Genomic DNA, 15,267 nt, shown 5'->3' with positions numbered 1-15,267 from the left:
CCTGCCTCTACCCTTCACTCCACAGCTATCATCCAGAGGAGTGAACTTTGAAAAAGAGACACACTATTCTCTCCTATCCCCTACCACCAATTATTGACCGGTTTCCCCCAATGGGGCATATGTGACATGGCTTGTGCCACATGGGTCAAACCGCCACTACCACTTCAGCCACCACTTCTGTCATACTCTCAGTAGAAACAGACCCAGAGTCTTGGACCCTCAGGAATTGCAGTGCTCTACTCCTCCAGGAACTTATCTTACTTGTAGTCTGACTCCTAGAGACATCATCTAGGAGAGCAGTGCTTGTGTAGAAGAGACCTTTCATTTCCACCAACTCTTCCTATTAACCATTTCCCTCCCTTCCCCTCCCCCCCCACCCCTCCAAAGTCCTAGAAACAGCTTAGCCCCCTAGACTGACTTCCAAACCTGCAGCATCATCCAGGCAAGCAACTCTTGTGAGGATGCAGCTGGTCAGCCTTTTCTGCAGGTGCTGTACCCACCTTCCCTCATCCACAACCTCAGTGACTGAAGACTTGGAAAGAAACGTTCCCAATACCTTCCTCCTGGCAAATGGTCCAGCATCAGAAGTAGATAAGCTTTTATTAATGGAAATGACAAAGATACGTTATTGTGTGATTTGCTGCTGCACTGTGGAGCCTTTCCCTCTGACTTACAGCTGAAACTTAAGAACTCCTTGAGAAGAGGGACTATTGCTTTTTTATTTATATGCACAGTGCTTTGCACATAGTAAGAGTTTTATATATTTTTTTTAATTCATTGATTAGAATCCCTAGTTTATTTCAAAGATCAACTCAAAGCTGGGTGTGGTGCTGCATATTGGTAGGTTCAGTTTGGTAAATCTCTTGAGCTTAGAAGTTCTGAGTTCCATGGGCTAAGCTGAATTATGGGCTAAGTCTGTACTAAGTTCAGTATTCATATGGAGAACTGTCTGTAGTGGGTAGCCACTAAGTTGCCTAAGGAGGCACAAACCAGCCCAGTTAAGAAACAGAGCAAGTCAAAGTGCTTGTGCCTATAGAGGTGGATCAGGACTGTGACTAATAACTGTACTTCCAACCAGTGGGTAGATCCAGTTCAAAAGAAAAAAAAAAAGATCCACTCTCTTCCTGCCTGAGACTTTTCTTGATTTTACCCAATTCTTTACCCATCTCCATTGAAGTTATCTTGCATTTACTTTGCACATATGTTGTTTCCCCTAATAGAATGTAAGATCCTTCTGGGAATGGAATATTTTTTTCTTGTCTTTGTTTCCTTTGTATCTGGTGCAGTGTCTGGTACAGAGTAACAGTTTAATAAATGCTTGTTGATTAGTTAGTATTTCATGTGTGTTTTATTTTGTTTTTTAACATAGAAAAAGCCAATTGTGGAACGTCACCCAAATAGTGAAAATTTTTCTCACCTACTCTTTTCTGAAACTGAAGGTAATGAAAATTTTGATGAACCTGGAAGAGATGTTGTTGAAGTCACATGTGAATCACAAGTAAGATTTTTGTACCTTTACAATAAATAACAGTATCTGATTGTATAATTAAAATGGAGCACTTAAAAGCTTTATTCAGCTTCCAAAGCATGTTTTTATTCCCTAGTCTGGTTAATTTCTGTCCATTTATGTTGATTTTTACCTTGCCTTGTGAAGTCAGGTATAGTTCTGAATCTGTGGTGCATATTACTATTCCTTTGTACCTTAGACTCAATAACTAATTAGTAGTGATTTAGAGCATTTTTCCTTGTGACTATAGATAGCTTTGATTTCTTCTTCTGAAAACTGCCTGTTCATATCCTTTGACAATTTATCAATTGGAGAATGACTTGAATTGTTATAAATTTGACTCTGTTCTCTATTTTAGAGAAATTGAATTAATAAAATATATTAGATTAGGATAATATTTAATTGAGACTGGTGATATGAAGTATATTTGTAGTTAGATTTTAACAGTTACACTTCTGTGAACCAAAAAGATAAATAATTTTAATAGAATTTCATTCCTTTGAAGCCTTCTAATTATGATTTTGGTGTTTGGCTAGAGTTTACATTCATTCATCAAACATTTATTAAGTACCTGTAGTATTCTAGGCATCGGACAAAAAAACAAAAACACCTTCTCTGCCTTCAAAGAGCTTCCATTGAGAGAAAAACAACTTCTATGGTGAATATATAAATATGATATACACAAAATAATTTCTAGATGTAAATAACTGACAGTTGTGGGGAGATCAGGATAGGTTTTATGTAGGAGGTGGCACGTCACTATCCCTCGAAGGAAGCCAGAGATTCCCAAAGGTCTAAGGAAGGAGGTGGTGCTTTCTAAGAAGGACTTGAAAGAGATGAGAGGAAGCCTACACATAGGTACTGGTGACAAATGGGATGTTGTGTAAAGAAAACAACAAACAGGCCCATTTGGTTGGAGAGTGAAGGAGGCAAATGTGTAATAAGTCTTTTTTTTTTTTTTTTTTTTTTGGCTAAGCAATGGGGTTAAGTGACTTGCTCAGGGTCACACACCTAGTAAACAATAAGTCTTGAAAGGTAACTGGAAAGAGAAGTTTATATTTCATCCAAAATTTGTTAGCACCAACTTTATGCCAGACGTTGTTCTAGGGAGCATTGGGCATATAAAGACCAAAGTGAAACACTCCTTGTCCTCACGGAGCTTATATTCTGTCAAGGTAGACAATGAACATGTATAAAGGTAGATAAAAAATAAATATATGGCATTATGGGAACAAAGGGGAGAAATAACAGCTCAGAGGGTTAGAAAAGCCCTCATCTAGAAAGGGGTGCTTGAGCAGAGTCCTGAAGAAAATTAGGAATTGAAAGAGTCAGAGGTAAGATAGGGGATACTCAGTGCACACATGCCAAGACAGGAAATGGAGTATCATGTGTGATAAATAGCAAAAACAACAGTTTGGCTAGATAATATTGTATGTAAGGACTGTAAAGCTAAATAGAGGTGTTTATATTTCTTAAAGTTATTAGAGGCAATAGGAAGCCCTTGGAGTTTATTGAGTAGGGAAATGACATGATCAGGCCTGTATTTTAGGAAAATCACTTTGTCAGTTGTGTGATGAATTGGAGAGAGGAAATACTAAAGGCAAGAAGACAAAGTAAAAGGTTATTACAACAATCCAGGAGCTAGAGCTGGTGAGGGCCTAAATTTATGTACAGTGAAGTTTGCAGAACCAAAAGAACCCAGTACACAGTAACAGCAATATTGTGTGATGATCAACTATGAATGATTTAGCTATTCTGATTAATATAATGATCCAAGAAAATTCCAAAGCACTTATGATGAAAAGTATTATCTATCTCCAGAGAACTGATGAGCTCTGAGTGCAAATTAAAGCATAATTTTTTCACTTTATTTTTCTTGCTTTAAAAAAATTAAACATGGTAATATGGAAATGTATTTTTGCATGATTTCACATGTATAAATGCTGTCACATTTCTTGTCTTCTCAGTGGGTGGGCAAGGGGTGGAAAATATGGCAAGAACTTGGGAGCTCAGAATTTAAAAAAAAAGAATACTAAAAATAAATAATAAATTAGGAAAAAACTATTGGGCCAGTTTTTAAAAATTGAACAGTAGATTAAGAATTGGAAACAAGTCCTAAGTAGCAAATGGCAGGGAAGCAAGGAATTCAAAAGAGCTGTGTAACAGTGTAATATTTAACTGCTTAACAAAGAGAGAAGGGAAGGAGTAAATGGATTGCTTGGCAATGATGAGGACCCTCTTGAAATTAGATAATAGAAATCTGTACTATCCTCAGTTTATGTGATTTTTTTCCCCAGGTTTGTTCACTAAAACATGAGTAGGAGAATAAGAAAGATAATGGAAATAGTCCAGGATTCAGCATCAGTAAGGTGGAGGCAAAAAATTTGGATTGTGCAGAGTTAAAGTGGTTTATTACAGGATTGAGATCAGAAAGTGAGGAAAGTGAGTTTAGAGCAGGGGTAGCCTGGCAGAATATCTAAGGATGGAGAGATGAGAGAATCCCTGCGAGAATAAAGAATTGGTTTGGGAGATAAGAGAGAGACAGGAGAGCATCATAAGCAGATGAGTAACAAGATTTGACCAGTGCTTTCGGACTGTCATTTTGTCAGCTCCATGTAGAATGGATTGGAGAACGGAGAGGCTTGATCCAGGGAGATTGATTAGAAGTCTTTTTCAGTGGTGCAGGCAACAGATAATGAGGACCTGAGGTAGGTTGGTATTGTTTGAACGGTGAAAAGAAAACTGATGTGGGAAATGTTATGGATGTGAAAAATCAAGAACACGTGGCAACTTATTGAATGTGGAGTTTGAGGTAGAGGGAAGAGTTGCGTTTGCAACCTTAGTAGCTGGAAGAATTGTGTCCACCTCAAAAGAAATAAGGAAGCTAGGAAGAGGAGAGAGCAGGATTTTGAGGAGCAGATAATGAGTTCTGTTTTAGACATTGTGAATTTGAGATGCATGTGGAGCATTCACTTGGTAGTTGGTAATAGGTGGAACTGGAGTTCCAAGAGATACTGATGCTGAATGTGTGTAGATCTGAGAGTCAATTGTTTTTTTTTTTTTTGTTGTTGTTGTATCTTGTCAGTTTGATTTGATTCTACTATCATCTCTATGCAGATGACTTCCATACCTATGTATTCAGACCCAGTTATTCTCCTGAACTTCAGTCCCATTTCACTGATGTATTGGAGTTACTCTAGCAATGGAAAAAAGTTTCAGTAGTACCTCATTTATCTGAAATTATTAGGAACTTTTAAGTGAATTTTCCAGATATCTGAAACTTATTGAAGTACACAAACTATAAACAGTTTTGATGGAGATTTTTTTCATATTTCTTAGATTTCTTAAAGAGAGCGTAACACATTTTAATCTCTTCTTGATATGATCATTGATAAATAAACACAGACTAACAAAAGTTTATGTGTTTTAAACATAAGAGATCAGGCTTGGCTAACTGTTTCTGTTTGGACGGTGGTTTGCAGGAAGTTTGACCTATGTATAGGTTGGAAGTGGGGAATCACTGTAGCAAATTTTAAACTATAGGATGAAGGAAAAAAGAGAAATTGTTTCTATGAAGAAATAGGTTCTGAGTTTTAAACAATTCAGGTATAAATAAATTTTATAGCAAAAACTTAAGTTGGGGACTACCTCTGTGTGTGTGTGTGTGTGTGTGTGTGTGTGTGTGTACACTATTTACTGTCAAGTATGCAAAGAAGATGCTACTAATCTAGTTTGAGTTATTTTTTCCAGATATTTTGTTTTTACATCATCATCTTTCCAAGTACCATCCCTTGTAACAAGGAATTTAAAAAAAAAAGAGAAAGAAAAACAGGTCAGCCAACACAATTTAAGTGTAAGCAGTATATCCACTTTTAATTCTCTACCCCTGTGAAGAAGGGAGGGAGGTATTTTCTTATCTCCAGCACCAAGCTTGTTGTCAATTCAGTTGTGTTCACCTCTTCATGACCCTGTGTGGAGTTTTCTTGGCAAAGATACTGGATTGGTTTGCCATTTCCTTCTTCAATGGATTAAGGCAAACAGAAGTTAAGTGACTTGTCCAAGATCATGCCACTAGTAAATGTCTGAGGCTGAATTTGAACTCAGGTCTTCCTCAGTCCAGATCTAGCTCTGTTAACCTGAGCCATTGAGATGCTTCTGTATTATGCTTGGTCATTTTTTACATAAATATACAACCATTATGTTTTTTTGAGTTCTTGACTCATTCTTAACTTGTACATAGTTTTAGATGTATGTGTAGATACATGTATTACTGGTATAAGGCATAGGGCTGAATGTCTTGGCTTGCCTACTTACTATAACACTGTATGCAGTGAATGCACTTCCTCTCCCAAAAAAAAAAAAACCAAACTGCTGAATTTTAAAGGTTATGATGCCTTAATAGTTCATGCTGATGCCCTTATGAACTAGAGTATTATGACATGCTGCTCTCCCAGGGAACTGAGGTTTTCAGGTTGAGGTAGTTGTTTGTCCTCTACATTTTTTTTAGAGTTGGCCTATCATCCTGGTTGCTCTCTGCAGCTCTCTATACACATCACTACTTCTAATCTCTATTGATACTCCTGCTGTTGCTGCCGCTTCACTTCTACTTTCTACCACTCTCTTCTTTCTCTCCACTTTTTTTCTTATCATTTTTGTCCCTTTTTGATTTGCCCATATACTTCTCAGCCAGCCGTTGATAGATAGTACCAGCCAAAGTGTTCCTTTCCTTCCTATAGTGAAGGTCATAAACCTTCACTAATCAGAAATGTGTCAGGTATAACTTCAAAAAATAGTAGATACACTAGTTTATTTTAAAGATTTTTACTGAAGCTTCCTGGTGGTTTTGTTTTTGCATCATAATTATTTCCCAATATTTCTTTGCCTGGTCCCACACAATCATTAGATTTTACTTTGTAACAAAGATAAACAGTTAAGGCAAAATCTACTTAGTATGGAACCATGTCTGACAGCATTTGATGCAGCATTCCACATCTCTTGTTCACCTCCGCCTTTCTTGTGAGGAAGGATGTATGTTTCATCTGTTTTCCAGAATGAAGATTGTTCTTTGCAATTGATCTGAGTTCAGCTGCCTTTTGATGCTGATTTTTCCTAAACACTAGGTACCAAATGGAAATAAAGTCAAATACTCTATTAAAAGAACTTCAGTCTTTAGTATTGTATTCTAAAACCTAACAGGTTTTTTTTTTTTTAATAATTATTTCAGGACACAGAACTTAATGCTAAGATTGAAGATCTACGGAGTATGCTTGCTGAATGCCAAGAAAAACTTAAAAAACAGATATTGATAGAGGATAAGTTACGTTATTTGGAAGAACAACTGAAAGGAAAAGTGATTATGCAGGAACTGGTCTGGAATAATCTTTTTAATTTAAAACTATATTGATATCTTTTGGTTTTACATCACTTTAATTTAGAAATGACTTTACAGTTTACAAAATCACTTTCATTTATTCCTTTCCCCAGCAGGCCATCTCTTGTAATCAAGAATCAATAAATATTTGTGTGTGTGTATATACATATGTGTGTGTGTGTGTGTGTGTGTGTGTGTGTGTGTGTGTAAGCTTGTATCTATGCATGTATACACACATTCAATTTAACACAACCCAACAACAGCCAAGGCTGACAGTTAAAAGTATTCCACATCTCATATTCCTCCACTTCTTCATATAAGGGTGGAAGGTGTGTTTTCTTGTCTTTAATCTGGGCTTTATGACCAGATTTGTTCATAAGTACACAATATTCAGTTTCTTTTTTTTTTAATGTTCTTTCTATTTTTATTTCTGGGTTCTCCTTACTTTACTCTGTATCATTCCATAAAATCTTCCTGTCTTCTCTGAATTTGTAGTATTCATAGTTTCTTATGGTATACAGTAATATTTCTTTACATTCATGTATCATAGTCTGCTTAGCCATTCCCTAGTCAATAGGCAGCTACTTTGTTTGTACTTCTTTGCTGCCACAGAAAGTGCTGCTGTCAATGTTGTGCTGCATATAAGGCTTTTCGCTCGATGCATATTTTGATAACTTTTTTTTCATCATCATCAAATTGCTTTCCAGAATGGTTGGACCCAGTCACATGTGCACTGTGTCAATGTGCCCTCCCCATCCCCCAGCATTGGCTGTTTAATTTTCTTGTTATCTTTGCCAGTTTGCTAGGTATTAAGTAAAATCTCCAAATTATTTGCTTTTCTTCTCTTTCATTAGTCATTTGGAGCCATCTCACTTGTAGTTACTAATAATCTGCAGTTCTTCCTTTTGAAAACTGTTTGTTTATAGCCTTTTACCACTTATCCCTTGGGGAAGCCTCTTGGTCTACTTCTGTTAATGTTTGTATCTTCAGTATCAGATCCTTATTAGAGATATTCAGTGTAATTCTTTCCCCCCTTTGACAACTTCTTTTCTTAAACTAGTTGAATTGATTTTGTTTGTGTAAGAGCTTTTCATTGGCATGTAATCAAAATTATGTATTTTATCTTTTGATTGCCTCTTCCTTTTTTTTGGTTGAGAATTTTTCTCCCATGCCATAGCTATGAAAGACATCTGATCTGGCTTTCCTTCAATTTTACTAAGGTATAACATTTAATATTTAGGTTAAATATCCATTTTGAGTTTATTGTCGGGGCAGCTAGGTGGCGCAGTAGATAGAGCGCAGGCCCTGGAGTCAGGAGGACCTGCGTTCAAATGCGGTCTCAGACACGTGACACTTAACTAGCTGTGTGACTCTGGGCAAGTCACTTAACCCCCAATTGCCTTGCCAAAAGGGAAAAAAAAAAAAGAAGAGAGAGAGTTTATTGTTGCAGTGAATGGTAAAAATTGCTGGCCTAAATCTGATTTCCTCCAAACTGCTTTTTAGTTTCCCCAGCATTTTTTTTTTTAAATAGGGAGGAGTTCTCCAAGTAATTTATGTTCTTGCCTTTATTGAATACTGAGTTATTGCTTTTAGTTCTTTCTGGTTCTTCCTCATCTACCCTCTTCTACATATCTGCCTTTACTTTTTAACTAGTACCAAATAGTTTTGATGATTACTACTTTTTAGTGTAATTTGAGGTGAAAAGTGATAATCCCATCTTCCAACTTTCTCCTATTGTTTCCTAGTAACAATAATAGACTTTTTGTTCTGCCAAATGAATCTTGTTATTTTGCCTTGCTCTGTAAATTAGTATATCCCCGGTAGTTTGGTTCATATAGCATTAAATTTATAACTTAATTTAAATAGTATTATAATTTTTTTTATCATATTGGCATAGCCCAGCCATGAGCAGTAAAATAACCTTCAAATTATTTAAGGCTTACTTTAAAGAGTATTTTATGATTTATATTTATGTAAGTCTTGAGTGTACCTTAAATTGACTCCCATGTTTTGATGCATTTTTTTATTTTGAATGGGACTTCTATCATTTTCTCTTGAATTTAGTACTGCATACAAATGCTCTTAATGTTTGTGAATTTATTTTTTATCCTACTCCTTTACTGAAACTGTTGTCTCAGTTTTCTAGTTGATTCTGAAGGGTTTTCTAAATAAGCCATAATGTTGTCAACACATAAGGATGGTATTTCCTGTTTATGTTTAGACCTTTAATTTCTTTCCCTGCGTATTGGTTTTGATAACATTTTTACAACTATGTCAAATTGTGTGGAAAGCGAGGGAGCGTCCTTGCCTTAGTCCTGTATTTAATGAGAAAGCTTATAGTGCTTTCCTATGGCAAATAATACTAACTTTTGTTTTTAAATATATACTTTTTATCATATTAAAAAATGTGTCTTCTATACCTGTGCTTTATAGGGATTTTAGTATAAATGAGTGTTGTAGTTTGTTAAAGGCTTTCTTATATCTGTTGATGTAATCATATGGTTTATAGTGTTTCTGTTTTTCCATTTTAAAATAAGTTTTATTAATACATTTTTATATCACTGTAATTTTCCCTAGTGCCCTTTTCCCTCCTTTCCAGAGAGCCATGCCTTATAACAAATAATATTTTTTAAAGACAATAAGAAAATGAAGTGGAAGAAAATCATTATATTTGATCAATATATTGAAGAATTTTGAAAATGTAGAGGCAACTAGGTGGCTGGAATACAGTAGGCTTTATGTAAATGCTAGCTATTATTACAATGTACAAAATTTCTGCACTCCCCACTGCTGCAAAGGGGCAAGGTGGGAGTGTCTTACCATATCTCTTCTTTTGAGCCATACTTTGTTCTTTATAGTTTTGCAACATTCACTTTTGATTTTGTGAATGTGTATATGTATGTTTTTGTGTAGTTCTTTGTGTTTATGTTATAGTCATTGCGTATATTGTTTTCTTGACTCTTCTTACTTCGCCCTGCATCAGTTCATGTAGAGCTTTCCATGCTCTTTTCTTTATCACATTTATCATTTTTTTTTTCAGCACAGTTATATTCCATTATGTTCACATACAACACTTCGTTTAGCCATTTCCCAACAGATGGGCATCTGCTTTGCTTCCGTCTGATTCTTTGCTACCATAAAAAGTATTACCATAAATACTTTGGTGTGTATTGGGACTTTCCTCTTATCAATGGACTCCTGAGACATAAGCCTAGTAATGGAATTTCTGGGTCAAAAGGGTATGGATATTTTAGTCACTATTTGCATAATTCCAGATTGCTTTTCAAAATGGTTGTTCTGATTCATACCTCTACCAGCAGTGCCCCATGTATAAGCCCTCCCAAATTTATTGTTCTCATATTTTTATAAGAGGTTTAGCATAAGTAAGTATTGTAATTTATAAAAGATTTTCCTGTATCTATTGATGTGCTTCTATGGTTTGTGGTATTTTTGTTTTTATTATGATTAATTATGTTAATTGATTAATAGTGAACCATTCTTGCATCCTTAGTATAACTTCAGCGTGGTCATACTGAATAATTTTAGAGATATATTGCTACAGATATTTTTTCTAGGCTTTTAGTTAAAACTTTAAAATCATTATTCTTTAGTGATACTGATCTCTAGTTCTCTTTCTTTGCTTTATCTTTCCCTGATTCGAATGTCTGGACTATATTTGTCTTAGGGAGTTTAGTAGTGTGTTTTCTTTTTCAGTTTTATAGCATCATTTATGTAGTATGGATATTAAGGAGAATATATAGAATCAGTAAAGAAGAAGTCAGCTGAGAAAATATCTACCAAATATCCCTGTTTTAAAACTTATATAAAACATTTGCATAAAAATACCTATAGCACTCCTCATTGTCTTAGCAGAGAACTCAAAGTAGATACCCTTCAATTGGGAAATGGCTAAATAAATTGTAGCATATGAATGCATTGGAATGTTACTCTATGGTAAGAAACAGTGACTGATAAATACAAAAAAGCATGGGAATTATATAACCCAATGCAAAGTGAAGTAAGGAGAAACTGCAAACCAGTATACTCAGTGACCACAACAATGTGAAATGAAAAGAAATCAGTCATAGAAAATTTGAAGCTGAATGCTGTGAAAGTATATCAGCCAAAGTTGTCTCTCTTCTCTTCTTTCTTTGCATAGATAGGAGACTGAGTTTGAAACACTTCAAATAATATCAGACTTTTTCACTGTATTGGCTTTTCTGAAGTGTTTTCCTTGTGTAAGATGTGCCCCTTGCTAAGGGTAGAGATGAAGGATACTTTGGGAAATGTAGGTGAGGTTAAAACAAAAGATAATACTAGAAGACAACCATGTCAACATGCAACATTCTGATCCCATTGTCATTCCCATACACACACCACCTAACGTGAAAAGAGGTGTATGCTTCCATTTTTTGTTTTGCAGAACCAAGATTTGTTTGGCTGAGTTCAGCTGCCCCTTTTAACATTGTTTTTATTTATGTTAATCTAGCCTTTGTGTAGGGGCAGCTAGGTAGCTCAGTGTTTAGAGCTCTGAGCCTAGAGTTAGGAAAGCCTAAATTCAAATGTGGTCTCAGACACTTACTGGCAGTGTTACCGTGGGCAAGTCACTTAAAATTGTTTGCTTCAGTGTCCTCATCTGTGAGAAGGAAATGGCAAAACACTCCAGTATTTTTGCCAGCAAAACCCCAAATGGGTTCACAAGGATTTGGACTTGACTGAAAAATGATTGAACAACAAACAAAAAGTCTTTGTGTATGTTGTTCTCTTGATTTGGCTGCTGGGTGCTTTTACTGAAGACTAGATGCCGAGGTCTTTTACTATAAATGCTGAATAACCTGTTGGAAATAGGAAAAAGTTAACCATTCTTTTAGAAGAACTTTCATCATGAGTATTGGATTATAAAACCTATTTTTTTTATCGTTTCAGGACTCTGGTGTTAATTCTGAAATTGCAGAAATACGGAATATTCTTGCTGAATGCCAAGAAAAACTTAAAAAACAGACTTTGATAGAGGATAAGTTACGTTACTTGGAAGAACAACTGAAAGGAAAAGTTATTATAGATGAAATGGTCTGGAATAATCTTTTAAGTCGCGTCACCCTCCTTGAAACAGAAATGCTGCTACACTTTAAAAAGGTATTTTATGTTCCGTAAAGCTTTTTTGAGATAAATGGTAAAAAAAAAATTTAATAACCTTGATTACACAGTGACTTTTTTTCTTTATCAAATAACTAGTATTAACTGGCATTTAAATAGTTCCTGAAAATTTACAAAGGACTATGCCTACATTATTTTGAGACTTTACAATAACTCTGTGAAGTAAGTGCTGCATGTATTATCCCCATTTTATAGGTTTGGAAACTAAGCCTCAGGTTAAATCACTGGCTTACAGTTATATACCTAGTTGGTGTTTGAAACAAAATTCCTGATGCCACGTCCAGCCCTCTATTCCCTTCATCAGGCCAGAGAATCTGATAAACATGATGGTGGTTTTGAAATAACTTTGTTTCTAATAGTATTTAAAATCAGGTAAGTTACTATGTGACTTCGTTTTCAAAGAGTCTCTGAAATTCTGTCATTTGATATGTAGCCTGACAGGAGCAGTAAATTGAACAATTTATATTTTCTTTGATCACATTGATATGCAACTATTTTCTTTTCTCTTTTTCTTTCCTTTCCATCGCAGCAGCCTAATAAATTACTTTAAAACATTTGCTGTGCCTTTGGCTCTCACATTGTGAAAACCACATTCTCTGGTCTGCCAGAAAAGTTCATTACTTTTCTCCTTTTCCCTTCAGGCAAAACCAATATGCTAATATTAATAGTTTCAGAAAAATACTATCCATTGTTTTTACTTATAAAAAAGATAGCTTTTATTTACTCGAAGATACCACTGTTACTTGATTGAAAGTAAAATATGGTTATGTTAAAATACTTATGTATTTGTATCTTAAATCCTGAAATTTTCATTTCAGCATGATGTACCTTTAGAAACTGTTGATATGAAAGAAGACCATAAGTACAGCAGGAATAGGGATCTATCATCTCCTGGTAAGTTCTTGAATAATAGCAATATTTGCCATAACTGCCTCAGAATGTTGTAAAGATCATTTTGCCGTGAGCATGGATATTAGTTATGTTTACTAATTATGATAAATTATTACATTTAGGTATTCATAATTAAAATATTGACAAAAATATATAAGTATATAAAAATACTTTGTTACAATATGACAGTCTCAATAATGTTTATGTCTATTTGATCATTTTATTAAGACATATTTGGTATGAGTTTACCTATAAAAATTTCAAGGAAGTCAGTAATTATAGAAAATAGGCCTGAAGCCTATGATTGAGGGACTTTGGGAGATACGTTCTTTTCCATATGACTATAACATAGTAGTATGTTCCATGGATGGGAGAAGGGACAGTATATGCTATGGGAAAGGAACACTGACCCCAGAGTCAGAGGTCCTAAGACCAAATTTTGTCTCTGATCCTTAACTATTTGACCTTGAGCAAAGTTCCTAAACCTTCCTAAGCCTAAGTTTCCTTACTTGCAAAATGACAAGAGTTGGACAAGATGACTTCTGACATGCCTTCAAACTCTATATCTGTGATCGTTTAAATAATAATTTACTTACCGTGCCCTGAAGTTATTAATGGAGATAGAGAAATACTGAATTTACATTTAAGCAGTAGTAGCTTTTTAGCTTTTTCATCTATAATAAATGTTGGAGAGAGGAGATATCACTTTAGCTAGTAATATAGAAAGTGTTGTAGAATTTTAAAATATATTTATATACACACTTATACATATGCACACATATGTGTGTGTGTGTGTGTATGTGTATTTGCTAACAACTCAGTAAAGAAAGGGGGATTGTCATAATGTTTGACATGGACAGTCCAGAATTGGGCCATAGCTTATTTTACTGGGTGTGTTCTACATTGCAGTTTTTCCAAATGGGAATAGTAATAAAAGTGTTTGATCTAGTTTTTAGTAATGACTTCTATTTTGTTATTTCTTACAATTCTTGTGGGGAAAGATGAGATAACTAAGTTCTTCTGTCCTGTATTTCAAGTTGAATTAGACAGTAAATTCAAAATTATATTACTTTTTTGCCTTTGACAATTTAATTTTTTTCAACCAAATTATATTACTAATTATTTTTGTCTATTAGAAAGAGACAGTTTTTTATTTCCTAAAGGTTTACCTGTAAATAAATATATTTACAAGCCTTTCATCTACATGTATTAACCATAAGCCCTAACAATGATTTCAGTGCATATATTCAGAAAGGCATTTAAAGAGGCAAAATAGTCATATTAATATTTCCAGATACCACTCAAAATTTTTTTAAAAATCATGTTTTGGCAAATTCTAGATTTTACAGAAAGAAGTTGGCAAAGCCAATTGATCTTTCAGTAGTACATTTGTTACTTTACAAAAGTCTGTCTGTTTTTCTATGAGTATAGTGTCTTGTCTGGTAGATTTCTTTGGTTTTGGGTGACATCTTAAAATGGGTGGTAAAATACTGTCTCTCAGTGAGTTTACAGCTACATTTCAATAAATAGATGTTCCGCTAGTGTAGTTAGATTTTGAAGACCTTGAACATTATGCCTTTTGCACCTTTGTCAATTGAAAGCAGTAACTAATTTGACATCAGTGCTATTGTCTTGTAACTCTCTTAGGCTTCTAACTTAAACATTAACTATTGAGGCAGCCTTCTGAATGTTAAGAAACCCACATAATTCCTTTTGTAGTTTAATGTGAATGTAAATATCTAGGAAGTAAAAATGCCTGAAAGTTTTAGAAATGTGTAATTCTAAAAAGAAACCTGATTAAATAGGGATAAAAAATTCATACCATCTTGGTAAGTTCATCAAATGTTTCTCATTAAGGAGTGCTTTCTTATCAGATTTCAGGTGTTTTATTAACACTTATTGCCATATGTTACTTACATTCTGGAAATAAACTAAGATGTAGAATTTCATGTCATGTACCACTCTGGCAACTTGGTGAAACCTATGGGGCCCCTTCTCAGACTTTAAAAAAAAAATGTGTTCTACAGTCAGTAGCAAATAGCGGATACCAGCCAATGTCCCCCCGTCATCTCCTAGATGCAGCCAGTGCTCAGTTCCAGTCAACCTCCTCTTTGAGACCCCCTTGAGGCAGGGACAACTCTATGCCCCTTGCCAGCAGGAAGCAGTTTCAGAAGCCAAGACCTTTGCCCCTTACCCCAAAAGAATTTGGGTCCCATTTGTTTGAGGAGGGAATGATGGGGATGGGATCTAAACCCCTAAAAGGAAAAGACCATGTCTTGGAGATCAGGACCCCAAAAAAGAAAATCCCTGGACTTTTCCCAGAGCTCTGGTGTTTGCCTGA

General features: G+C 35.0%; 1 protein-coding gene across 8 annotated transcripts in view; it reads left to right on the top strand.

The window, feature by feature from the left end:
- CEP44 (centrosomal protein 44) overlaps positions 1-15,267 on the top strand; it is a 57,892-nt gene that overhangs the window by 24,965 nt on the left and 17,660 nt on the right. For 7 of the 8 annotated variants that reach the window (XR_003566906.1, XR_003566905.1, XM_027837482.1 and 4 more), the window contains exons 6-9: positions 1,370-1,498; positions 6,732-6,875; positions 11,805-12,014; positions 12,854-12,929. Coding sequence is in view for 6 of the 8 variants with exons in the window: in XM_027837482.1 (XP_027693283.1) it covers positions 1,370-1,498; positions 6,732-6,875; positions 11,805-12,014; positions 12,854-12,929 (559 nt within the window). In the remaining 2 variants the exon portion in view is untranslated. The remainder of the gene's footprint in view (positions 1-1,369; positions 1,499-6,731; positions 6,876-11,804; positions 12,015-12,853; positions 12,930-15,267) is intronic. The other variant, XM_027837480.1, reaches the window with a different exon arrangement.

The sequence above is a fragment of the Vombatus ursinus genome, unplaced genomic scaffold (genome assembly GCF_900497805.2).
Source record: "Vombatus ursinus unplaced genomic scaffold, bare-nosed wombat genome assembly UNPS02014821.1, whole genome shotgun sequence".
Taxonomy (NCBI): Eukaryota; Metazoa; Chordata; class Mammalia; order Diprotodontia; family Vombatidae; genus Vombatus; species Vombatus ursinus.
This window is presented reverse-complemented; position numbering and strand designations above follow the sequence as displayed.